This window comes from Pseudonaja textilis, chromosome 15 (genome assembly GCF_049901715.1).
Source record: "Pseudonaja textilis isolate UNSWEBS1 chromosome 15, rPseTex1.2, whole genome shotgun sequence".
Taxonomy (NCBI): Eukaryota; Metazoa; Chordata; class Lepidosauria; order Squamata; family Elapidae; genus Pseudonaja; species Pseudonaja textilis.
In genome coordinates this window covers 9677760-9705485 of record NC_142004.1, presented here as the reverse complement: position 1 = coordinate 9705485, position 27726 = coordinate 9677760, and the positions used below count along the sequence as shown (strand labels likewise).

The window sequence follows — 27726 nt, the reverse complement described above, 5'->3', positions numbered from 1 at the left end:
AGAGTGATGGTGTCCTTAATTAGTTTCCACCCGTTGCTTCTTGTCCTGCCTTCAGGTGTTTTGGAGAATAATTTCACCCTCTCTTCTTTTGTGGCAGCCCCCCAAATATTGGAACACTTCTATCATGTCACACCTAGTCCTTCTTTCATTAGATTAGACATACCCAATTCCTGCAACCATCCTTTGTATGTTTTAGTCTCCAGTCCCTGAAGACATAATGAAGTCTCAACAAAATCAGGTACATCGGTGGAATGAAAGGGGAATGTCTGATGTAAAGACACTTAGCTACTAGGAATTTGGAGTGGGCATTACTAGATCACATCTGTTTCTATGAAATATTTATGAAATATATACGTTTTCTCCATCTTTTCTTATCCTGGTCTAAAAATGGAGACACTGTGATTCAAATGCTTGCATCAGCACCAATTAAACCCTGAATAGCTGGTGGAGTGGGAGAAGTTGCTTTGAAATCTTTGAACAACTTTCAGGGATGAATTTCCTGAATCAACTGGAATCTCAACCAGAAGCTCTTCAAAGCTTCAGAGAGAAAGAATAAAACCCGTGCCTTCGTTTTTCTCACCTGGGCTTAACCTTTGACAACTTTAGATCTAGAGAAAGCTGAACAGGACAGAGAAGAACTGAGGAACCTCTGAAGCATGACTGGAAGAGCGGAGTGGGGCAAAGGAGATTAAGAGATCAACCATCTTCTAAGGGGCAAAAGGCCCTTGTGCAGAAAATGAAGATGTTTCCCGTGGCTTCAAAAGTACAAACATAGTACGAGAAGCATCTTAATAGAAAAAGGTCGCAATAACGGGGCACTGTTGAGTTGGCTCCACACGGTTCTTACCCCTTTGGAGAATTAAACTAGAGCCAAACCTAGAGCCTAGACAACCCACGTCAGAAATCCTTAGTTGCAAGGGGCTCACGTCAGATAAGGAAACGGGGCTAAAGAGCTCTAAAACCCGTTTCTTAAGTCTCAGATTTTAGAATCACTGAACTGGAAGGGTTGGGTGGAATCTCTTAAGTCTAATCTCTCAGTCTGGCCAAGTATTCCAGACAGAGGACGTTTGATCTTGAAGAGATCCAACAAAACAAATCTTGGATCTTGAAGACATTTTTTTAAAAAATGAAGCCACCACACTATCCATGTTTGGTTCTTTGATCTTGATCTTAACAGAATAACATAGTTGGAGAAGAGTGGAAGTCTTCTAGTCCAGCCCCTTGCGTAGGCAGGAAACCTTAGACCATTTTAGACAAATCATTGCCCAATCTCTTCTTAAAACCCCCAGTGTTGGAGCACCCACAATTTCTGAAGGCAAGCCAATCCACTGATTAATTGTTCTCACTGTCGGGAAATTTCTCCGTAGTTCTAAGTTCTAAAATTTCTAGAGAAATCTCCTCTCAAGATTACCAGTCAATGCAAACTCACCATTCTTGGCCCAAAAGTTCTAGCAACTCCATGTTCCTCAAAAATCCATTTATCTACCTGTAACAGAATAACAGAGTTGGAAGGGACCTTGGAGGTCTTCTAGTCCAACCCCCTGCTTAGGCAGGAAACCCTACACCACTTCAGACAAATGGTTGTCCAATCTCTTCTTAAAGACTTCCAGTGTTGGAGCATTTACAACTTCTGGAGGCAAGTTGTTCCACAGATGAATTGTTCTAGCTATCAGGAAATTGCTCCTTAGTTCTAAGTTGCTTCTCTCCTGGATTAGTTTCCATCCGTTGCTTCTCGTCCTGCCTTGAGGTGCCTTGGAGAATAGCTTGACCACCCCACCTTCCTTTTTGTGGCAACCCCTTTGTGGCAACCTGTCAAGTTTGCCTCATTCTTTGAGCTTCTTCCCAATGTCAGTTCAATTATGATTCGGTCCCTTGGCTATTAATAAATTTGGATGTTCATATCTATCATTCCCCGAGGCTGTTTTGTCATCTGCCACCAAAGATGACACACCCCTCAGTTAAACCCCAGGAGCACATATGCATATCCAATAATTTATTAACTCCCATTTTACAGTGGCACGATCTATTAAAGCTCTCAGCTTCTTCACTCTTTCTGGGTTGTTTTTTTAATAATTGCCATCCATTACCAACTGGATTTTTTTTCCCCTGTGTGCTCCATTATGCTCAGTACAGTTCATATTTCTGACTTTGGAATATGCGTGATTTTGCCCTTACGTGAATTTAAGGCCCACTTTCGCCCTTCACTTTTCTATTTAAATGCAGATCAGATCTAAATCTTATTGAAACATCACAATCTGCAGCAGCATAATTTATGCCCCCCCTCTCTCCCTCTATCTCTCTCTCTCTCTGTCTTCCTTCCTTCCTTCCTTCCTTCCTTCCTTCCTTCCTCCCTCCCTCCCTCCCTCCCTCCCTTCCTTCCTTCCTTCCTTCCTTCCTGGCTAGCAGGCTGAAAAAGGAAATTTATGCATAGATCCTTGGTTTGATATTAACTGCAGAAGTCTGGTTCGATAAAACCCCCAGTCTTTTTTTTTTTATTTGGTGATACAATATTAGCTTTTATTGATTCCAGAGGAGTCTCCCTTCCCTCAGCACACACCATTACTTGCTTCACGTTTTGGAGGAGGAAAAAAAATTCAGCACTGGGTTTTCCTTAGAAGTGTGGACAGTTGCAAAAAATTATCGTACAGTCATCGCCGAATCACACACTGACTGGCATCACTAAGCCAACTCATTAATTCCCATAAATGTAACCAACTACCCTGGGGATTTTCAAGAACAGCTCTTTTTATGTTCCAATCACCCCCCTTTGGAGGACAAAATGCAAACGCTATTTTAAATTTATTACCGAGGCTTAATTGTACAGCTTTCGGTGGCTTAACAGAAGTAACGCAATAATACAAATGGCTTAGCGTAGGCCTTGGCTATCTCTTCCCTCCCCCCACCCCACCTATTCTTTCAGGGGTCATGAGAGTTCTCAGTTTAATACTTGGTTTATTTTAATTAGGGTTCCATATGGGCTTGGTTGTATTGTAGGATGTTATTTTTCCAGAGGCACGGTTGTTGGGTGAGGTTTATCCCAGTGTCAATATTTGTTTACCGTGTTGGCGGTTCAGGTTTTATGCCGTTATTTTTGAACTTGCTGGCTCCCTTTGAATAGTGCCACACCTTGATAAAAACATGGATTATGATGATGGTGATGATAACAATAGCCCTTAGACTTCAAAGTGTTTTCCAGCCCTCTCTAAGAGAGTCAGCCTCTCGCCCCCAACAATCTGGATCTTCGTTTTATTGACCTCGGAAGGATGGAAGGTTAAGTCAACCTTGAGCCAGTCAGGATCGAACTGCTGGCAGTGGACAGAGGAAGGAAGGAAGGAAGGAAGGAAGGAAGGAAGGAAGGAAGGAAGGAAGGAAGGAAGGAAGGAAGGAAGGAAGGAGAGAGAAAAGGAAGAGGAATAGCAATAGCACTTAGTCTTATATGTGAAGCAGTCTACAAAATGTTTTCCAGCCCTCTCTAAGTGGTTTACACAGAGTCAGCCCCCAACAATCTGGGTCCTCATTTTACCAACCTTGGAAGGATGGAAGGCCAAGTCAACCTTGACCCTGATGAGATTCAAACTGCCAAACTGCTGGCAGCTGATAGTCAGCAGAAGTAGCCTGCAGTACTGCATTCTAACCACTGTACCACCTCGGCTCAATGTGATGATCAATGGCAACAGAATACAATTCAGATCCTAATCAATACATTAAAACAAATACCTTTAACAACATCATACTCATAATGTCCTAACCATCAAAAAAACCAACAGAACTCAACCAGCCCCAGTCTGCCATTTCCCCCAAGGAGCAGATTTTAACTGATTGCTGAAAATCACCAGGGAAGGACCATCTCGGTGGTCCTAGAGGAAGAGAGCCCTAACCAAGAATGTCCATTTCCTGAAGCAGATTCCACTAGAAGTAGATGTTCTCCAAGAGACAGACATACCAAGCCATCAAGACAGATTAGCACCAGTACTTTGAAAGGGGATTCTTTCCCTTCATATCCAGTAATAAGAAGGCTACCAAAACAGGGACAGGCCTGGAAATCTTAAATATTATTTCTATATCCAGATTCTGAAAACCTTGTTGTTTAGTCCCAGCCAGCATAATCAGTCTATTAGCTAAACCCCATTTCTGAAAATGCTCAACTTTGCACTGACACGCTCCATAAAAATTCAGGTCCAGAGCATTGGTGTGTTGTGTGTATGTGTGTGTGTGTGTGTGTGTGTGAACTTCTCCCCACTTCTTCCACCTTCTTGCATGCCTGCGCACGCACACATTGGCCCATGAAAATCAATTTAATTGGGAAGCGTCAGGTCAGAAAAGGTGAGAAACTGCCACTCACCCAGTCTGTAAAAATCAGAGAGACAAAAGCATCGCTATGAATTATGGATGGCAGGACAGATGTGGATGAAGGAGACAGATGTCGCATTCTAGCAGGGAAGAGCACAGAGTTTGGGAAAATACTGCAGGGAAGCGGCATCTGTCATTGTCTAGTTAGACATAAGGTAGCCGAACATGAGAGAAAATGTGTTGGATGATACATCCCAGCAACCCACAACATCTGTTTGGGGACTTCGTTCTCCTCTGTGAATATTGTCACCTATCCAGCCAGATTAGTCTCTTGTCTTTCCTAAACTGGACCTGTGCAGGACCGTGGACAGCAGCCAGTGATGATGTTGAGATGCTGGTTGGAAGTCAATGGAGATTCTTAGCTATCCGGGGCATGGTTGTCCCAGAGATGATCTTTCAAGAGTTAACTGGACTTTCTTTGAAAATCCAGATGCCTCTTGAAAAAAGGACCTTTGCGACCGGGTGGTTGGAAGCATGGTGAGCCCTCAAAACTTGCTTTGTGTGCCTTTGACGAAGCTTGCTCTCTCTTTAGATCAGGGGTGTCAAACTCAAGGCCCGGGGACTGGATCCAGTCCATGGGAGGTTTAAATTTGGCCCGTGGAGCCATCCTGGAAAGTACTGGCGCATGGTGCTTCTGCCAGCAAAAAAGGGGTATGGAGAAAAGAAAAAGATGGGAAGATGAGAAGAGATTATAGATTATAGATTAACAGAGTTGGAAGGGACCACGTAGGTCATCTAGTCCAACCCCCTGCCCAAGCAGGAGACCTACACCATTTCTGACAAATGGCAGACCAATCTTTTCTTGAAAGTCTCAAGTGATGAAGCTCCCACAACTTTTGAAGGCAACTTCTGTTCCATTGGCTGATTGTTCTCACTATCAGAAATATTCTCTTTGTTTCTGGGTCGAATCTTTCCTTGATCATTTACCATCCATTATTCCTTTCCTGGCCCTTCGGGTGCCTTGCAAAATAGCTTGACCCCCTTCCTCCTCTCTGTGGCAGCCCCTCAAATATTGGAAGACTGCTATAATATCTCACCTGGTTTTTCTCTTCACTAGGCTAACCAGGCCCAATTCCTGTAGCCTGTGAGAGAGCAAAGAAGGAAAAATAAGGAAAGAGGGGAAGGAAGAAGGGAGAATGAAGAGGGAAGGAAAAAGAAGAAAAGGAAGGAAGGAAGGAAGGAAGGAAGGAAGGAAGGAAGGTTATAATGAGAGTGAGGGAGGGTCTCAGGGAAGTCCTGCCTTATCACTTGGTCACCACAGGTGACCCTGACATGAGTCCCATGTCACATTTACCCCGGCCACGGCCACCTTCCGGATGTCCATAAGGTCAGGCAGAACCCTGATGTGGCCCTCAATGAAATCAAGATTGACCCCCTCTGCTTTAGATGGTGGTGATGCTAATCCCCTGGAAGAACTGAGGCCAAGTGGTTGTATGTCAGGAAGATACATTGCCACCACCCTTGGAGATTCTTCTTCATCTGTCACACTTGATCCCTGGACTGCTTACTGGGTCCCTGCTTAAGCATCAACGTCGTTTTGGGGACCATATCAGACCCTGCTTCGAAAAATCACCTGGATAACTTCCTTTTCAATAAAGAATTCCTTTCGAAAGTTTGAAAACCCGGTTTTCAAAAGTTCATTCTTATCGTCTGAAGGGGAGAGAGTCGGTACCTTACAACTCCTTTCATTGATCCTGAATTTCCCCCCCGCCCTCCCCACCACCAAAGAAAGAGAGAGAAAAAGGGGGCGTGCATAAGTGCACCACCGTGCCCACCATCCCTGTCCTATTGTCCCCATTTAATTGTATCTATTTCCTGTAGTCTTACTCATGCTTATACTTATCCCTATCATCTTCTAAGCGATTGACAAATCAAATCAATAAATAAATTCATAAATTTGCTGTGGTGACTCAGACAACAAGCTGGCCCAGAGATTCATCGTTACGGACAGACGTTTTAGCGGACGTCAAGTTTTCTTCAAATGCAAATTTTCCTTGGATACCTTCTCAGAGAGCAAAAAGTGGAAGAAGAAGGAAAGAAAGTCAGTTTAGAATCAACTCTACATTCTTGTGGCTTAATTTTAAATATTTTTTTTCCTTTCTCAGCATAGTTGTTTCCATCCACCCCCACTCCCCGCCATCAAATAGTCCACCCGAGTGATACATGAAGCAGTAGATGCAAATGGACAAAATTCTGGGCGAGCGTCCAGTGTGAGCCGTTAATCCTCAAATGCTTCTGGAATGAATGCTCCTGACCAAGGATTCCATTATTATCTCCAGATGAAGATGGGACTTAATGAGTGACCATTTGTTTTTTTTATTATTGTTGTCGTTTTAATTCTCTTTAGGAGAATCCACTCTTTCTCTCTCTCCAGCTTCCTGAGGATAGAGCACGGAAATATTTCCACCAGAAATATTTCTAGTTTGGCTTGCATTTTTATTAACAGTACATTTCCCCACTGTTGATGTCCAACCTATTTGGAAGCCAAACATCTGAGGGGAAAGAGAAATAGGGCTTCACTGGCGGTTTGTGGGAATATCACGGCTGCGTCCCATCCGTACAGCTCGAGTTGAGAGGGTTGCTAACTTATTATGGGCAATTATGTTGATTGAGTCTATTTCTAGCCTCAGGAACGGGGACTTTCGTGGCTTTGAAGCATGTGGGAGACAGGCTGTTGCAAAAATCAGCCAATGTGGCTGATGAGGAAGAACAGGCCTTTGAGCCACATGTAAAAGCAGCTGGCAAATTCCAGATAATGATCACCAGTGTGAGCAAAATACGTCCCTGAACCATCGGAGAACAGATAATCAAAGCCACCTTCGGTTATCAACGTTCTGATCTCAGCTGCCGGCTTCAACTAAGTTCTACAAGAGAGGCCAACACATCCGAAATAGTCTTCCTGTCAGGGTTCCCACGATTGCTCTAATTATATATGATCCTCGAGCCAAGCTTCAAAGGAATCCAGAAGATTTATTAGGAGCAACATGTCCGGCACTAACCCATATGAAGCCAACTCTGAGACATGTAATTTACTACCACCCATGACCCTGTTTCCCCCCACCCCCCTGGTGTATCATAAATCAGATTCTCCAATGAAACATCTTCACGGGCTGGGTGTCATTAATCATGTTCTCCAATGAAGGATTTTCATGGGCAGAAGATCCAGTAGCCTAGGCTACAATCTTTATAAGATAAGTGTGGAATGTGCTTCTGGCCTTCATCTGCCACACTGCTCCCTCAGGCCTTTCCCCCTTTCTTATGGCAACTCAGAAACAGGCATAGGAATGATTTACGAGTTGACATTTTCCTTCTCAAGGTTGCTTGTTACAGTAGTTAGACTTGGATTCCAAGAGAATACATGCGACAGTTGTTTGGCTTCACAGCCACACTGGACTCATGGTCCCAAAAGCAAGTCACCAGTCCTCATGTTGGGAGGGTCCTTAGGAATTTTAAGGGGAAATTAAATGGACACCACCAACCCATGCATGAGTTCAGACTGTTTTTGTTCCTTGGTTCCCTCCTCAAAAATGCAAAGAAGGACTCACAACGTTGGCTCCACCAACCCTACAAGAGAACTGGAGGCTACAAAAGGGGTTGTTGATCCTGACTGGCTTAAGGTTGACTCAATTATCCATCCTTCCAAGGTGGGTAAAATGAGGACCTAGATTGTTGGGGACGAGAGGCTGACTCTGTAAACCACTTAGAAAGGGCTGGAAAGCACTGTGAAGTGGTAAATAAGTCTAAGTAATATTGTGATTCCTTTTCTCCTTTCCTTCCTTCCTTCCTTCCTTCCTTCCTTCCTTCCTTCCTTCCTTCCATGGTGCACAGTGGTTAGAATGCAGCATGGCAGGCTAATTCTGCCCACTTTCAGCAGTTTGATCCTGACCGGCTCAAGGTTGTCTCAACCTTCCATCCTTCCGAGGTGGGTAAAATGAGGACCCAGATTGTTGTGCTGACTCTGTAAACCAGTTAGAAAGGGTTGTAAACCACTGTGAAGTGGTATGTAAGTCTAAGTGCTATTGCTATTGCTAAAACCAAAGTTTTTAGGATCTCGCAAAAGGCTAAATCTCACTGGGTTGGTATTCCACACCAGGAGAAAAGATTTTTTGTTAAATCTTCCATAGGGACAAAGTAGACAATTGTTGTCTTTCTAAAGAGACCTGGGATGAACCCTAGCCAATCACTCACCATCCTGGAAAAAAAATCCATCTCATTAGAAGAATAAAGAACAAAGCTCATGTAATTGTGTACCTTCTGTTTTCTTTTTTTCCTTGACAGACGCGTGGGTAGAGCGTGAGGCACATTTTGCAAACAAGTTAAGGTGGCAATATATTATTTTTCTAGAGTCTTGGGATGATGTGCCAGACGGAGCCTTACATCATCAAGAGATGACTTTTGGCTGAAACTAAATTAAAAAAGACTTTGCATAAAACTCTTTGGGAAGATGTAAAAAAAAATGTTATTTGTAAATGGACTTTGCTCCCTTCCAACTCTTGTTTAGTTTAGTTTACTTTATTGTCATTGTACCTTGTACAATGGAATCAAACCCCACCTTCAGTGCACTTCATGACCACGAAAATAAACACAAACAGATATCCTTCACCCTCCACACATTGAACCGAAAACCCCCGATACTGCACCAACACTGCACTATACAGCAGAATTCAACAGAGCTCCTGCCCTGGGATAGAAGCTGTTTTTCAGCCTATTTGTCCTTGTTTTTATTATCCTGTACCATCTGCCAGATGGTAATAGTTCAAAAAAAGAGTGCCCAGGATGAGATGGATCTTGAAGAATGTTTTAAACTTACTTAAGGCAGCAGGAGGTATAAAGCTCTTCCAAAGAGGGGAGAGAGCAGCCAATGATCTTCTGGGCAATGACCTTAACCCTCTGGAGTGCTTTCCTATCTGTCACGGTGCAATTGGCAAACCATACAGAGGTGCAGTATGTTAAAATGTTCTCTATGGTACAGCAGTAGAAGGTCACCAGCAGTTTTTCATTCAGTCCTGAGAAGCCTCAGGTAGTCTAATCTCTGCTGGGCCCTTTTGACCAGGGCTGCAATGTGAGCCCCCTTGTGAGGTCCTCTTTTAGAGTAACACTCAGAAACTTAAAACTGCCCAGTTGTTCCATTCGGTCTCCATGGATAAGCAAGGGCTAGATGTCTGATCTGTTCCTTCTATAGTCCACTATCAGCTCCTTGGTCTTATTGGTGTTGAGGACCAAGTTATTGTCTCCACCCTACGAAAGCAACCGGTCCACCTCATCTCAGTAGGCAGACTCATCCTACCTAGAGATGAGTCCCACCACTGTTATATCATCTGCAAATTTAGCAATAGTATTACCAGGGGTAGGAATCAACCGGTGTTACTATGTTTTGTTATTCTGTGTTCTCTGTTGAGCAAGGACATTCAGATCCTTGCTTGATGAGTTCCACTCCTGAAATTCTTGATACTCCAAAGGAAGGAAAAGCAACTGAGTTTTGTCAAGTTTCAGAAAAAAAAAAAATGAAAAAAATGCCTTCTTTTTTTCTTTAATGACAATTGTATTCTTCCCTTCCTCCTGTTCAATCATCAATGATTACCCTGAAAGTTTTCCATCCATTCTTTAAAATCCTTTTCCTTCTTCTTTCTTTGCAGAGGGAGGCTAAAAATACTTAAACGTGCACACTAAAAATAGAAGAAAGATCTAATACAGAAAGATACACATCTAAACTTTGGCTACTCTTCAAGGGATTGAAGAAGATCTAAAAAGAGATAAATATTCTGGACTATTGTGGCTATTGATTAGAAAGAGCGGTCGTAGATCTGCTCATCAGAGCATTGAATGGGAAGTGTGAAAGCTCTCCCATGACATCAAATGTTGGCTAAGTAAGTAAGTAGATTATGGCCAGGAGAGCTGGACTGTAAGGAAGGCTCAGCGCCGAAGAATTGATGCTTTCAAATTGCAAGATTCTTGAGGTTCTCTTGAATGCAAGATCCAGCCAGTCAATTTTAATCCTAAAGGATTAATCATCTAGTTGGTCATCTAGTCCAACTCCCCCACCCAAGCAGGAGACCCTAACCATTTCTGACAGATGGCAGTCCAGTCTCTTCTTGAAAGGCTCAACTGATGAAGCTCTCAAAACTTCTGAAGGCAACTTGCGTTCCATTGGTTGATTGTTCTCACTGTCAGAAAATTCCTCCTTATTTCCAGGTTGAATCTCTCCTTGTTCAGTTTCCATCCATTGTTCCTTGTCTGGCCTTCAGGGGCCTTGGAAAGTAGCTTAATTCCCTCTTCTCTGTGGCAGCTCCTCAAATATTGGAAGACTGCTATCCTGCCTGGTTGCAGGAACTGGGCCTGGCTAGTCTAGGGAAGAGAAGGACCAGGGGAGACAGGATAGCAGTCTTCCAATATTTGAGGGGCTGCCACACAATGGAGGGTGTGTGTGTGTGTCAAACTATCTTCCAAAGCACCCGAAGGCCAGACAAGGAATAATGGATGGAAACTGAACAAGGAGAAATTCAACCTGGAAATAAGGAGGAATTTTATGACAATGAGAGCAATCAACCCATGGAACAGAAGTTGCCTTCGGAAGTTGCAGGAGCTTCATCACTGGAAGCTTTCAAGAAGAGGCTGGACTGCCACCTGTCAGAAATGGTTCAAAGTCTCCTGCTTGGGCGGGGGTTAGACTATATGACCTACAAGGTCCCTTCCAACTCTGTTAATCTGAATCAAGTTTTCCGAATGCAGGTGATGAGTCTTGCTTTGTTGTTTCTTTTCCAACCGTTGGGTTGTCTTTAAGATGCCTATTGTTGTTGTTGAGAAACCGAGCATTCCCTGGAGTAAAGGCTATCCCTGCCTCGTTGTTCACCAACCAGATTCGTCTCCAGGTCGGCTAGTAGCCTCCTGCTGCGTTGACTCTTAGAAGAAACGACTCTGAGCGAAAGAAAATCAACCCTCCCTACTTCCCCCTCTTGCACGGACTTCCATAAACATCCACTAATAAGGACCCGGTGTGTTTGAGTTCATAAATATGAAGTGGCAATCCCTGCCTCATCTACCCAGATGTTATTACTGGATAAAATATGAATAATAGAGGAAATTGGAAGAGAGGAGGAAAGAACGTTGTAATAGAAGGGAGGGTTGACATGAAGGTATATCACGAAAGGGAGATGGGATTTAATACCAGATGTGAAATTCAGGAGCTGAAGGTGTTAGAAGAAGAAGCGGGGGGAGAGGGAAGGAGAGCAGACGATAATCTCCTTGTCTGTTGAGGAATCCCTTGGGCTGAACGAAGCACAGACAGCGCTACTCAGGCTAGATAAAGCCTGTTTAAAATTGTATGAATACTAAACACCCCTTTTGGGGAGCATGCTATCTGATTTTACTGTGCAAATGAGAGAGAAGAAGTGGTGGGGGAAGAAGAATAGCATAGCACGAGGGCCATCCACTCCCCGGTTTATTCTACGACAGTTGCATGTCTTCCCACGGATACAGGGGACAGAGCAGAAGGCCTTGGGGAAGGGACCATGTCATCAAATCCTGTTTGAAAAGGAGGGCAGCGATACAGGGAGTCCTCAACGTGCAACCACAATTGAACCCAACTTTGATGTTGCTAAGGGAGGAGTTAGTTAAGTGACTTTTTACTCCCGTTTTACTATTTCTCTGGCCACGTTTGGTTAAGGGGATTGCTGCAGTGGATAACTTAGTAATTCGGCTTTTAAGTGAATCCGGCTTCCCCGTCTGACTTCGCTTGTCAGAAGGTGGCCAAAGGGGATCACGTGGCCCCTGGGACACTGAAACCGTCACAAATGTGAATCAGTTGACAGGCATCTGATGGTAAATCACGTGGGCGTGGGGATGCTGCAGAGGTTGTACTGGTATGTCTGAAAAAAGAGTCACAAGCAGAGGTGTATTCAGCCGGTTCTGACTGGTTCTGGAGACCCGGTAGCGGAAATTTTGAGTAGTTCAGAGAACTGGCAAATATCGCCTCTAACTGGCCCCGCCCCCATCTCTTCTCTGCCTCCCATTGAGTCCCAGCTGATTGGCTGGGTCTTCTTTGGTTGCCCTGCACAGGAGAACAGAGCTGGAAAGCAGGTTAGTGGGGTGGGGAGAGAATGGAAATTTTGCAGTATATCCTTCCCCTGCCACGCCCACCAAGCCACACCCTGCCTTCCAAGCCATGCCCGCAGAACTGGCAGTAAAAAAAAATTGAATCCTACTACTGGTTATAACTCACTTTTTCTCAGTGCCATGGTAACTTTGAAGTGAATTGTTATAAGTAGAGGATTACCTGCACTTTTAAGAAAGAATCCCTTGTCAGAGTGGTCATCTAGTGACCTAAGCAGAAGAGGCAAAGTTGACTTCATGGGTAGGACTGACATTCTTTGGGTCTTGTTCAATGTGTAGGGCTTGGCTGCTAGTGTTCATATCACTCCCTTCCTTGATCTCACAGGGTAATTATGGGTCAGTATGGAAGAAAGGTGTGGACTGAGAGCTCAGCTTTGGGATCCTACCTGCTTAATATTTGACTTTGTTCACCCTTGAAGCATGGATCTCCAATCCTGAAATCCAGAAGGATTTGTACTATGTGCCATCCAATCAGTTGACCGTGTCAGTAAATTTTCTTCAAAAGGATATGTCCCTAACTTGGTCCTTCAAGACTTCTAATGGTGCATCCCTCATCACTGTAACTAAGTCCAACCACGTCTATGGAGATTCTCAGTCATCCAGGTCATGGTTGTCCCAAAGGTGCTTTTTCAAGAGGCAGTTGGACTTTCTGGTTTTTCTTTGAAGACGTTTCACTTTTCATCTGAGAAGCTTCTTTCAGCTCTGACTGGATGATGGGGAATGGAAGGGTTTATACTCCTTGCAAACTGCTGGTCATTTGCATCCTTTTGGAGGGTCGTTGAGGCCACTTGGAGGTTTATCTGTGTCCTCAGGGTCACCTGAGTAATCCAAATGGATGTGGAGCCATACAACAGTCCTTTCAGCAGTTCCAAGAAGGCTCCACACCCTTTTGTACCACTCAGGTGACCCTGAGGACACAAACCTCCAGGTGGCCTCAACGACCCTCTAAAAGGATGCAAACGACCAGCTGTCTGCAAGGAATATAAATCCTTCCATTCCCCACCATCCATTCAGAGCTGAAGAAGCTTCTTGGAGAAGAAGCAAAATGTCTTCAAGGAAAAACCAGAAAGTCCATCTGCCTCCTGAAAAAAGCACCTTTGGGGCAACCATGACCTGGAATGACTGAAAATCTCCGTAGAGATTCAGAACTTTCTTCAACTCTTGGCTGGCCTCTAGTGGTTTGCTGGACAATTGTAGCCCAGATATAGTAGCCTTGGCAAGAGAGCTTAGAGTTGACAGAACCAAGCTCTATAAATAATGTAGACTTCATAGAGCAGGTGGCAGACAGTCCTTTGACAATCGCAGCCAAGAACTGAGACTGCGAGGACGTTCAGAAAATAGAAGTTGGTTTGCAGGGAGTGTAAATAAAATGTTCAGAGCTTCCACTGAAATAGAATTGCAAGGGTCAACCTAAATCAGGAAGCAGAAGTTAAGACTGGATCTCGCTACGTTGACTTTTTGGCGAATACTGCTCTTCAAGGATGTATTCATGCTGACCAGGAGGATACTTCTTGGGTTATCTCAGGGACTTCCTTGCCCTGGTTTTTTTCCCCCCCTGACCATTCTGGCTCAGCTTAAGGTCATGTTCTGACATCAGAAGATTTAAAGAACTTCTCCAGGGGTGAGACGTTGCTGGTATAACAACCGGTTCGGTGATCCTGCGCACACGTGAACAGCAGTGCAGAAATCCTTACCTGCTATGTTACTTCGGGGGAGCAACACAGCTGGGGAACGGCAATTCTTCTGCAATGATCAGCTAGGACGATAAAAGTCAGTACAGTGCAGTATTGTGTGGGTGGGCCCACATAATCGTCGGAGCGAACCAGTTCACTCCCAGCTGATCTTTGGAGCTAGGGATTTGCCAGAACCAGTCCCAACCGGCCAGAATCCCACCCCTGGTCTTCTCTACTTTGAAATATGCTACCCTCTTACAGTACCTCTGGGTTCCTAAAAGTTACCTCCAAACCTTCCTTTGTAGATGAGATTCCCTTAATGACCACCCTGATTAGCCATGCAAATTCTGGTCCCCCTTGTGGTCGTACATCAAGGACTATGTCTAAATGTACCTTCAGGCCGACGGTACTTTGAGGGGAATGGAGATGCCTTTTGGGAAAACGACTCAACTAATCTTCACTTGGTAAAGGTAAAAAAAGGTTCCCCTTGCACATACGTGCTAGTCACTTCTGGCTCTAGCGGGCGGTGCTCATCTCCGTCACAAAGTCGAAGAGCCAGCACTATCCGAAGACATCTCCATGGTCATGTGGCCGGCAGAACCAAATGCCGAAGGCACACAGAACGCTGTTGCCTTCCCACCAAAGGGGTCCCTATTTTACTACTTGCATTTTTTACACGCTTTCGAACTGCTAGGTTGGCAGAAACTGGGGACGAGTAACGGGCGCTCACTCCATTATGTGGAGCTAGGATTCGAACTGCCAAACTGCCGACCTTTCTGATCGACAAGCTCAGCGTCTTAGCCACTGAGTCACCACATCCCCTCGATCTTCTCTTGATCTTTCCCCAAAGCCGACTCTTCCATGATTCTTCCAGGAGGCTGGGAAATTTCTGAAATCTGTCTATTTCACGGGAGGTGGACTGCCTGGTCCTTTCCTGTGTGAAGACCCCCGCCACCTCTCTTTCCTTGCTGGCTCCTGAGATCTAAGATGATTTTCTCAGAATTGGCTGCTTCTGGAAAGCATTTTGGCTTCGTCAAAAGCTCCAAACAACTCCGGTGGCAGCCACCAAGCTTCAGAATCCTCCAATTTGGTGAGATGTCAAGAGACGACCGCAATGCTGCCAGAAAGGCCATTAGAGAAGAGCTCTGGCCTTCAATTCCCAGAGAGGCCTAAATGAGCCTGAACAGGTCAAGCTGGAAATATTCAGCTAATGAAGACGGGGGAATCGTACTTTCTTCCATCTCTGATTGCTTGCAATGCTCCTGGTTTTCCTCCACACAATAAATGGCTTGGCAGGCACAGAGTGGCCGTCCAAAAGAGAGAAGAAAAAAAAAAACCAGGGATGGGCTGCTGGGGGTTCACAGATGTTCGGGAGAGCCCCCTAATTAAGATTCTGTGCAGTTTGAAGAACCCCCAAATCCTACTCATGGCTGGCCCCTCCCACCCCTCCCTTCCCCTCCCAAGGAGTCCCCACACGGCCCATTTTGGATGCAGGTAAGTGCAGGGTGTGCGCGGAGGCTCAGGGAGGGTGAAAAACGGGCCTCCCGGAAGTTTGGGAAGGCCGGAAATGGGCCCGTTTCCAGCTTCCAGAAAGCCTCCGGAGTCCGCAGAAGCCATTTTCACCCTCCCGGAGGCTCGATGAAAACCCCTGGAGCCCGGGGAGCCCCAAAACCCCTCCTGGTTGTGGTGCAGGAGGCCAGCTAGGCCACACCCACCATGGCCACGCCCACCCAGCAATGAGACAGAGAACCCGTCGCTAAAAATGTTTGAAGCCCCAGCCCTGGAACCAACCCATCAGGCTATTAGCCCTTGACAGACCCGGGTGCTTCTTCTCAAACTAGAGAAAAAGAACTAGAACGTCCCAGATAAATCACAGTCTCCTAGGGGCATATGGAGGAGGAAAAAGCAAGGCACTCTGGATACGGGTTGAAGAGGCTCTCTTATTATTTATCAATCAACCCATCAGAAAAGGATAAGAAGCTCTCAAGACGTTCTTCAGTCAAGACTGTTGAAAGCTCCAGAGCCCAAGTGTGGCGCACGCTCTTCAGCCCAGAGTAAATAGCAATAAGTGACAGTTAATGGGGGTCCTTCAGCTGCTTGAGGCTCAACACTTGGATCTCTGTGAGGAGAGGGATACTCAAAGAACACCTGAGACGAACTACTCCATCTTCTTTCGGAAGCCATGGCATGGCCTAAGCCTCATGGGGAGCCACCTCACTTCACAGCCCCAAGGAAGGAGCAGCTCAAGATCTATTTTTGAGCAGAACCTTCAGCTCTCCATCCTCTTATAGAATAACAGAGAAGACACCTTGGAGGTCATTTAGTCCAACCCCCTGCTCGAGCGGGAGAGAGCCTATTCCAAATATTAGCCTCTGACTAGGATCGAACTCACAGCCTCCTGATTGCGAGGCTGAGAACTCCACCTCTGGGCCACTGGAGCTGATCAAGAGAAAGGCCTTCCTGTTTACACCTAGGTGTTCCTTGAACCCTTATCGGGGCCCTGTTGGACACAAATGGGATGACAAGAAGGAAGGATGCCCTTTGGAGGAGAAGACCAAGAGGTCACCAAAATAAGTCAATAGCGAGAAAAAGATAAGGACACCTTTCTATTTCCTGGGCAGGGGAAAACTAAGACCAACCAAGTATGACTTTTTAGAGGGAGGCAAACATTATTAACATTTTCACCTGGATTTGCCTTCCCACAAATTATATGTCAGTCCTGAAGCAAACCTGGCTGAGACCATCTAAGAGGGCCAGAGGTTGATACAGATTGATTTTAACCACTCGTCAGGGCAAACACCTACCTTAATCACGTCTTCATCTGAAGACCTGCACTCCACGGACTCTACAAGATCCGTCACGGTTCCATCTTCTTCCACCGAGACCACTTTAACGGGGACAGCCACCGTCTTCCCAGTAAGGATGGCGGTGTTTAAGATCTCAGCTTCCTGAAAGACAAAATGTTATCAATGGAAAGTTGACCCTCAACCTTTCTATACGTCACCAAGGTGGGCAACCTGTAGCCCCCCCCATCTTCATGAGGACTTGGAGTGCCCTACTGGTTGTCTTCAAAGTCCCCTCTTATCATAAAAATATCTTATCATTAAAAAAACTGAGACTTCTCAGGAAACTACAACTGAATGAAAAACTACTGGTGACTTTCTACCACTGCACCATGGAGAGTATTTTAACTTACTGCCCCTGTGTATGGTTTGCCAATTGCCCAGTGGCAGATAGGAAAGCACTCCAAAGGGTTAACATCATTGCCCAGAGGATCATGGGTTGCCCTCTCCCCTCTTTGGAAGAGCTTCATAGCTCCCGCTGCCTTAAGAAAGTTCAAAATGTTCTCAAAGATCCATCTCATCCTGGGCACCCCTTTTTTTTGAACTATTACCATCTGGCAGACGGTACAGGACAATAAAACAAGGATAGATAGGCTGAAAAACAGCTTCTATCCCAGAGCAGTAACTACTGAATTCTACTGTACGGTGCAATATTAGGCAATATCAGGGATTTTCAATACAATGTACAGAATGTGAAGGATGTGTGTTTGCATTTATTTTCATCGTCATAATGTACACCGAAGATGGTATTTAATTTCGTTGTACAAGGTGCAATTACAATAAGGTAAACTAAACTAACTAAAACTGACACCAGGGTTTCCCATAATTGGGGTTGGAAATGCAGCTTGAAACATATGGTGTAAAAACAGATACACACACTTCCCTTCCCCTAGTGTGTACACATACAAACAAAGAAAACTTCCCAACCTCCCAAACCAGAACTCCATACCATTTGCTTTGTAACTTCCAAGAGCTATAACCATGAGTCACAATGACTAGAGTTACACACACACACACACTAATCTTGTGGGATAGACAGGAAGATTGTGGTTTGTGGCTTTCACCTGGGCTGCTGATTGTGTGTTTATTGCAATGTTGTGTCTTTAGCTGTTGTCAGAGACCCAGAGTCATGATGATGAGATGGGCAGCCGTAGAGATAGAAATAAAGCTGTTATAAAACAAACCAGGTTACGCTATGTGTGAACACCGTGGTTGTTTTAATCTTCATATATTTGTGCCCTATCGGTTGCTTTAAAAACCGACAAATTCAAAACCTTGCTGAATGTTTCTGCAACATGTTTCACGGACCTCGTAAAGATGGCTGAGGATTTGTTCTGATCATTGGTGGGATTCAAATAATGTAACAACCGGTTCTCTGCCCTAATGATTTCTTCCAATGACCAGTTCATTAAACTGCTCAGAAAGTTCTCCCAAACTGGTGCGAACTGGCTGAATCCCAGCACTGGTTCTGATTCAATTTTGATAGACAAATTAGGACCTAAGCAATTAACACAGCATGAAAAGTCGAATTATACAGGCCGTGTAAATTAGTTCAGCCTATAAATTCCTCCAAGATGCCCAAACACTGTTATGTACAGGTAGTCCTTGACTTACAACAGTTCATTTAGTGACCATTCAAAGTTACAGTATCGCTGAAAAAAGGACTTATGACCATTTTTCACACTTACAACCTTCGTAGCATCCCTATGGGCAAGGGATTTACGTTCGGATGCTTGACAACTGACTCACATTTATGACCGTTGCAGTGTCCAGGAATCACAGTGAACTTATGACTAGCAAAGTCCACGGGGAAGCTGGATTTGCTTAACAAACATGTTACTAATTGTTCAACTGCAGTGATTGATTCAACAAATGTGGCAAGTAAAGTCATAAAATGAGGATGATGACACTCCTTTAACAAATTTATCACGTAACGACATAACTTTCAGGCTCAATTGCGGTCATAAGTTGAGGACTACCTGTATATATTTATATATAAGTGTTTTGTATCAAACACTGTTATATCATCCTTTCACCCTGCTGGAAAACAAAACAAAATAGTAATAATAATAATTTGAGTCCCTCATCTGACTTACAACTGGGTTTTTTTTCTTTACTTGAATGACAGGGATGGAGAGAAGAAGAAGGAGAAAGCCAAGTCAATTCCTTGAATGTTTTTTTCCGTACTTATTCAAAACTTCCAGAATGCAAAAAAAAAACAAACCAACAACCCCAAAGCACCTAAGACAGAACATGTAGATCTTGGTTTTATTCAATTCTGGTGAATGCAAATTATCAAAATCAAGGGTTAGGCTGCTGGAGGCTCACAGGGGCTTGGGAGACCCCTAGCTAAGACTCTGCAGGGCTCAGAGAGCCCCCAATAACCTCAGAAAGACAAGCAGCCAGGGAAAGTTCTTAATAGGCTTAACTGAACTTCTGGGCATTCAGCCAAGAGCATTTCACACCTCGTAAAAGTGTTGCAAGCTAGATAAACAATCCACTCAGCCCTTGTGAGGGAGAACCATTGAGAAAATCTGATAACATAGCCAATAGCCTCCGAGGGGGTTAATTCCCAAATAATAAGAATCATGTAACTCACCAGAAACTCCACCAAGACTCCAAGATCCCTCTCACAATCATTGCTGTTAAGCCAGGTTTCACCCAGTCTTTTATTTAAGTATTAAATGCATGAATTAATAAGCAACTTTTGGGTATATACAGTATCTTTTTTTAGGTAGTTAGGGCAAAGAGTTGGCCACACCCACCCAGTCACATGACTGCCCAGTGACACCCGCCCAGCCAGTCATTAGGGCAGAGAGCCCCTTGCTAAAAAAAATTTGAACCCCACCCCTGCCCAATTCACCCTCAAAGTCCTTAATTGCTCATCTAAATAGTTTTCACTTCATGGTTTTTCAAGTTTGACCTGATTTTACTTGTAGAAGGGAACGTGACATAAAAGGTTGGGAAGGAGGTAGTTGACTTTTCATACCTTGCATCAATATCTATCAGTTTTTCTAATCTAACATGACACAGAGAGAAAGCTGTGATACTTTAAAGGAACAGAGATCCTTTATACTACTTCAAAAGCAAGCTGTTGCTTTCAGAGAGATACAAAGCAAACCCTTTTTCCTTTTCAGCTCAGGTTGCCTTTTCCGCAATTTTCTTTATTCCCAGAAATGTGACGGGCTTTACCGCTAAGTAAACATGTCGAGATTTGCCGAATTAAATGGCAAGAAAGTCCTCAAAATAAACTGGATGCAAACGAACGCATTAAAAAGTCCCAAACTGAACAAACAAGCTCAATGTGTACAGACATGAGAAGGACCTATCTGGATGTTGCATGATGGTTTCAGTGGTTGTTGTGGTTAGCCGGCAGCAGGTGTGGATGGCTGAGGGCTCAGATGAGGGGCCAAGACCGTTAGGGAGTGGACTGCTGCCTTCAGCGATCGTGGGGGCTGGCAGCAGTGATGAAGAGGTTCCCGAGGAGCCTGTGCCAAGTCTACGTGTGTGCAGGATTGCTTGCAGGAAAGAGCAGCTGCAACAGCACAGGCGGCTCGGGAGTAAGGCTGCATGGTAATGGCCCCTTCTTCAAGAAGATAAAAGCCAGCTGTGAAACGAATGTACTTTGCAGAAGGCAAAGACGTTTTGAAACTCCAGCCTCGTGGACATTCCAGTATATTAAGCTGGTATTTAAAGACTCTTCTGTTGTAAAATATTTTTTATCTGTTGTTTTTGGCAGCCTTGCAAAAACTTGGCAAGGCTCTTTCTTGTCGGAGCTAATTAGTTGGAAGCAGCCTTTTATCTGTGAAGAAACAGGATTCATAGATGAAACATTAAAAGGTTGTGCTGCTGCCTTTGTCTGGTGTTTGCTCTCTTGGAACCAGGTTTGGGTCAGAACAGTGGTAGTATGCTACCGGTTTGGACCGGTTCACCTGAACTGGTAGTAAAAAAAAAAAGCCAACGATCATCTGAGGAGGAAAAAAAATCCTCCGACAATCATCTGAGAGGAAAAAGAAGGGAAAAGCGCAGGATCGTCTCTCTCACCCACCCCTGTGCCGTTTTCATCTTTATCCCCTCAGCGGATTGGCACGGCAGGTCTCAGCTGGTGTGGGTAAAGCTGCGCACCGGTGTTAGGCAAAGCACACCCACCAAGCCATGCCCACCAAGCCACACCCACTGAACCGGTGGTAAAACAATTTGAATCCCACCACTGGATGGTTTGGTTATTTGTACCATGTTTTTACAACGTTGTGGTCAGGATTAGAGTACCGAGGTTGGCGGTGCATTTTGGAATTCTTTGCAACTTTTCCCAAGATTAAAAAAGAGGTGCTTATTATGCACAGTAGAGTTTAGGTTGTAGGGTAACCTGGAAAGAGATTGTTAGGAAACGTCACATCCTTAATTTTAAGTTTTCAATTTTTGCTTTTGTAAACTGAGATAGGAAGAACTCCAGGTACCAAGAAAGGAGAATATTTGTATGTCAGGGTTGACATGAGGGGTCCAGGGTGCTCTCTGAGCTTGGTTGTTTTCTTGCAGATGTTTGATTATCCAACTACGTAACCTAATCAGAACTAGAAGGAGAGGGGTTTATGGAAAGGAGGAGGAGGAGGAGGAGGAGGAGGAGGAGGAGGAGGAGGAGGAGGAGGAGGAGGAGGAGGAGGAGGAGGAGGAGGAGGAGGAGGTCGACTGTGAGGTCCTTGCTGCACTCTGAGCTTGGTTGTTTTCTTGCAGATGTTTGATTATCCAACTACGTAACCTAATCAGAACTAGAAGGAGAGGGGTTTATGGAAAGGAGGAGGAGGAGGAGGAGGAGGAGGAGGAGAAGGAGGAGGAGGAGGAGGAGGAGGAGGAGGAGGAGGAGTTCGACTGTGCGGTCCTTGCTGCACTCTGAGCTTGGTTGTTTTCTTGCAGACATTTCATTATCCAACTACGTAACCTAATCAGAACTAGAAGGAGAGGGGTTTATGGAAAGGAGGAGGAGGAGGAGGAGGAGGAGGAGGAGGAGGAGGAGGAGGAGGAGGAGGAGGAGGAGTTCGACTGTGCGGTCCTTGCTGCACTCTGAGCTTGGTTGTTTTCTTGCAGACATTTCATTATCCAACTATGTAACCTAATCAGAACTAGAAGGAGAGGGGTTTATGGAAAGGAGGAGGAGGAGGAGGAGGAGGAAGAGGAGGAGGAGGAGGAGGAGGTCGACTGTGCGGTCCTTGCTGCACTCTGAGCTTGGTTGTTTTCTTGCAGACATTTCATTATCCAAACTAGGCCATCAGTATTAGAAGTGGCTATGGGTGAAATTGAAATTGACTTTGACTTTATTGCATCTTTAATACTAAGACAGATGCCTACAACGCCACTATGAAACAAGATGAAACTTTGCCAAGTTTTCATGGTGCATTTCCTTCCCCCACCCCCAAAAAAGAGAGAGAGAATAGAAGAAAAGAGAAGAGAAGGAAAGATGGGGAGGAGAAAGGTGGAAGGAGAATGGAAGAAGGAAGAAAGGGAAGAGAAAGGATTAACCAAGCTAGTTTCATGAAAGCAGACTCAAATCCTTGTTCTGGAAGGATTTGAACCCAGTTTGAACTTCTGGTTAATCATCCCCATCTCCTTTTAACAGCCCCACAATCCCTTGTGGGGTGGAGTCTGTGCAACTGAATGGAGCTAGCAGTGTGCCGGATGCCCTTCCTGTCACCAATACGGAGTTTTGTTCAGCAGATATATTCTCATTGCGCCCAGAGAGAGAAATATCTGCCTCTACTTGGTCTCCTGGTTGTGAGGCAAGAGCCTCACCTCTAGGCCACCACACCACTCTTTTTGCACCTCTGTTTATTACAGAAATCTGGTTGTTCCCTTCTCTTCATTGGACATCCTGCCAGATTCTTGACTAATCCATTTTGGACCTATTCCAGTTTGTTTGAATCCTTATTAAAGGGGGTGTCCAAAGAGAATCAACAATCATGGTTTTCAAACAGAAATCCCAATTATAGGCAGTCTTGGAGTTACTACGTTTCATTTAGCATCCGTTCAAAGTTACAATGGCATTGAAAAAAAGTGACATTCACAGTTTCACAGTTATAACCTTTGCAGTATCTCCATGACCACATGGTCAAAATTCAGATGCTTGGTGTGATGACCCAGGGTGGGATACAAAACAAACACAGTCACAGACAACGGGTGAAGCCCCTTTGATTCCTTCACTTTGCTTCCAAGCTCCGAATATTCTTGATGGAGAACAAAAAACTCCCACACAAACAGTTACAAGAAGAAGGAAAAAAGCAACACAAACCAGGCAAGATAAGGGATGGAGGATGTCCACAGATAACAGAACCCACACTGGGAAGGACACCAGACTCAGAGAGGAACCATAAACTAGAGATATTTCCATGCTTTGTTTCCAGCACTCACCTGTACGCATGTCCGTCCTCTTATTCAGTTGTCACAGCTGCAGCCCATGAAGAGGATCCTCCTGAGTAGAACATGTCTCCCTTATCCTCTCCCCCCTGCGTGCCATAGGATGGAGAGGGGATGGGCCTGGGTCCTCCTCTGACTGCTCAGCCGGCCTCTGCCCTTCCCCAGCCTCCTCCACAACCTCTGGAGCCACACTTCCACTCCCTGTCGGCCGTTCCTCCTTTCCCTCAGAGTCAGTCTCCACCAGGGGCATGACACCTGGCAACTGGCATGTACTTATGTCAGTTGCTGTGTCCCGGGAGGCACATTTCTCCCCTTTTGCGACCTTCTGATAAACAAACTCGACGGGGGGAGGCCAGACTCACTTAACAGCCGGGTTACCAACTGATCAACTGTAGTGATTCACTTAACAACGGTGTTGAGAAAGGTCATCAAATGGGGGCAAAACTCATTTAACCAACATCTCACTCAACAGAAGAAATGTTGGGGTTCAATTTTGGTCATAAGGTGAGCTGTATTCTGTAAGGGGATGTTTACTCACGCCTGCATGAAACATAAATCTCTCTTTAATTAGCCCATGCGTTTGAAATTCTCCCCTTTCGGACTACGCAAAAGAAATGAAATATTTAATTCTCCATATAATTACTGCAGCAAGAATTGCGTTGGCACAATGCTAGAAGGGTGACCAAATGCCAACAAATAATTTGATTATTCAGAAAGTTTTTGACTGCACTGAAATGGATGAATTTACACAAAAAGCTAGGGATAAGGAAGACTCGAGATATAATACAGCTTGGGAAAAAATGGTACAAGTGGATCAAGGATAAAAAAAAAACCCAGGGAATTAAAAGATAAGAATTTGAAAAATGAAGTGGTTAGATGAAGAGCATTTACCCAAAATAGGAAATGAATATTAGTCAAATTGTTTTCAATAAAAGATCACACCGTCTTAGTTGATTAGAAACATATATGTTTTTATGTCTATGTGTTACGTATTTGTATATTGATTTCGTTTGTTATGAAATGTTGTATTCTATGTAATGTACATATTTTTCTTTTTTAATCTTTAATAAAGTTTATAATAATAATAATAAAAAAGAAATTCTCCTCTCTCAGCGTGGGAGAAGAGAAATGACAAGCTCTGTGCCAAGATTAAACAGCAAGAGGAATCTTTGGAAAAAAAAAAAAAACCAACTTTCCCAGCCGGTCTTCTAAGGTTGATTGGATTCCAGGATACCTCCCAAGGGAAAATACCTTTAGAAATTATTTCATTTGCAAGACACAATGCAGAATACTTAAGAGAGCTTCCACGGAGATTTATAGGTCACTTCCCAGGGTGTAAATGAATTAAAAAAAAAAAAATCTAGGACATTGCTAATTTCCCAAAGAGAAAGAAAGAAAAGACCAAACCTTTTGAAAGAGCGCTGCATTTTTTCCAGCCATAACTAATACAGGATTACTGAAATGATTCAGCGGGTAGAATGAATAGCCTTAAGTGTGATTATCCGGTAAGTGGCAAATTCTGCAAACAGTTGTATTTCTTTTTTTGGTTTAAAAAAAAAAATTGAAATGACCCCGAGAGTCAAGACAGGGAAATCAATTTTGGCATACAAAATATACAGCCGTTGGCTGAAGGATTGTACAGAACATGGAACACAGATTAATAGAATTGGAAGGGACTTTGGAGGTCATCTAATCCAACCCCTTGCTCAAATAGGAAATATACCTATCCCATGTACATTTACCATTTACAGATTACAGTTAGCATCGTTTGGAATTATAAATAAACAGTGAGATATGCCCCATTCAGTTTATATGGTGTTTAATCATTTAGATTGGTATCAGTTTGATTCGGGTTATCTAATTTTTTTTATTTATTTTTTTTGGAAAGAGAACAAAATTATGCACACTTTCTGAGCTAGGCAACAAATTCAGAGATATCCGATTCTACAATTCAATCTAAAAGTCTTCTCAGTTTGGATGAAAAAACTGTCAACTCTCTAAATCACACCTCTGGAAAATACGTTGCAATGAAAAAAAAATTGCATATACAGTCTAAATGCATAAATACATATATATGATGCATATACAGGCAGTCCTCGACTTACGACCACAATTGAGCCAGCCCAAAATTTCTGTTGCTAAGCGAGACAGCTATGAAGTTAACTTTGCCCCATTTTACCACCTCTCCTGCCGCAGTCATTAAGTGAATCTCTGCAGTTGTTAAGTCAGTACTCCCGGTTGTTAAGTGAATCTGGCTTCCCCGTTGACTTTGCTTCTGGGACAATGCACCCATCATAAATATGAATCAGCTGCCAAGCGTCTGAATTTGGATCATGTGACCATGGAGATGCTGGAAAGGTCGGAAGTCCCTTTCTTTTCAGTGCCATTGTAACTTTGAATGGTCATTAAACGAACTGTTGCTACATCGAGGACTACCTGCCTGTTTCACTTCAACCCAATTGGAGTCGAGGGTTTTACTTTCCTGGGGATCAGTTTGGGGCAGGACTGACACAGTTGCAAATTCAAAACCCGGGTTCTTGACAACGTGCATGTATGCAGTGGCGGGATTCAATTTTTTTTACTACTGGTTCTGTGGGCGTGGCTTGGCTTGGTGGGCGTGGCAGGGGAAGGATATTGCAAAATCCCCCTTTCCTCCCCACCCCGCGAACCTGCTTTCCAGCTCCGTTCTCCTGTGCAGGGCAACCAAAGAAGACCCAGCCGATTAGCTGGGAGGCAGACAATAGACAGGGGCAGGGCTAGTCGAAGGTGGGATTGGCCGGTTCTCTGAACTACTCAAAATTTCCGCTACCGGTTCTCCAGAACTGGTCAGAACCTGCTGAATTACCACCTCTGCATATATGGTTGCAGCAGAGTTTTCCAGACTATTAATATACTGGGGTGCCTGCAGATAAGCCTATTAGCTTTAACTACAATCTAGTGCTACTCTTCGTTTCCTTAATACAATACCGAATTAAAGAGCCATTAAAATTCCATCAAAATGTTTCAGGACATTAGCGGTATGGAGGATTTTCAACACATAATTTGCAGGGACGAGATCAGGGAAACCAGATCGACAACTGCCACGAAGCACCGCGGAGGTTCTGCATCGAGCATCAAACATAGTGTGGCCACGTTAAGATTCACCAATGGCTTTCACCCACCCTTGGAATATTGCATTCAATTTTGGTCACCACACTATAAAAAAGAGGTTGAGACTCTAGAAAGAGTGCAGAAAGGAGCAACCAGGATGATTAAGGGATTGGAGGCTAAAAGATACGATGAATGGTTGCAGGAACTAGGCATGGCTGGTCTAGAGAAGAGAAGGACCAGGTGAGACAGGAGAGCAGTATTCCAATATTTGAGGGGCTGCCCCAGAGAGGAGGAAGGGGGTCAAGCTATTTTCAAAAGCACCCGAAGGCCAGACGAGGAATAATAATGGATGGAAACTGAACAAGGAGCGATTCAACCTGGAAATAAGGAGAAACTTTCTGACAGTGAGAACGATCAACCGATGGAACAGAAGTTGCCTTCAGAAGTTGTGGGAGCTTCATCGCTGAAGGCTGCCACGGAGAAGAGGTGGTCAACCTCTTCTCCAAGCACCAGGAGAAGAAGTAACGGATGAAAACTCATCAAGGAGAGGAGCAAGCTGGAATTAAGAAGAAATTTTCTGACAGTTAGAACCAACTCATTAATGGAATGGCTTGTCTTCGGAAGCTGTGAATGCTCCACAACAACACCGGAGGCTTCAAAAAAAAATGAGTGGACAACCATTTGTCTGAAATGCTATAGAGTTTCCTGCTTCAGCAGGGGTTGGACTAGAAGACCTCCAAGGTCCCTTCCAACTCTGTTAGCCTGATATTCTACTGATGATGGCATGAGGAAATGCAAAGGTTCTTGGGAGAAGGAGATGGAAAAACAGATGCCCGGCCTACAGGGAAGACCAAAGAGAAGACCAACAGAACTGGGCTAAGTTTATGCAGACTGTAACCAAAGATGGATGTGCTCAGGCTTCAACAAAGCATACCTTCCCTTTCAAGAGGAATGCAAAAACGACATAGTAAATAATGTTAAGCAACTACTACTCAAGGCAACTACTTCCTTTTATTTAATAGCCAGGCAGGACCTGCATAAAGATAAGAGGCGCTGTCTCATATGAAGCCACACTATTGATCTAGCAAGGATTATTTCCACTCTAGAAGGGAAGACTTACATGCCTGTGAAGCTCTAGGCTTTTGGTTAGGGTTCTACTCGTGAGGAGGGCTTTACTCAAACCCAGACATTGATTGAGAGGTCAATTTCTGGCTATTTAGAAAGGTCCTCGCTGCTCTCTGAACTTGGTTTTTTTT

The 27726-nt window shown here is 44.2% G+C and overlaps 1 protein-coding gene across 1 annotated transcript in view; it reads right to left on the bottom strand.

Annotated features, from left to right (window-relative positions):
• Nucleotides 1-27726, bottom strand: part of LOC113446540 (transmembrane protein 132D-like) — a 224075-nt gene that overhangs the window by 11175 nt on the left and 185174 nt on the right. Inside the window, exon 5 of the mRNA XM_026716249.2 lies at nucleotides 16937-17080. Within this exon, the coding sequence (XP_026572034.2) occupies nucleotides 16937-17080 (144 nt within the window). The remainder of the gene's footprint in view (nucleotides 1-16936; nucleotides 17081-27726) is intronic.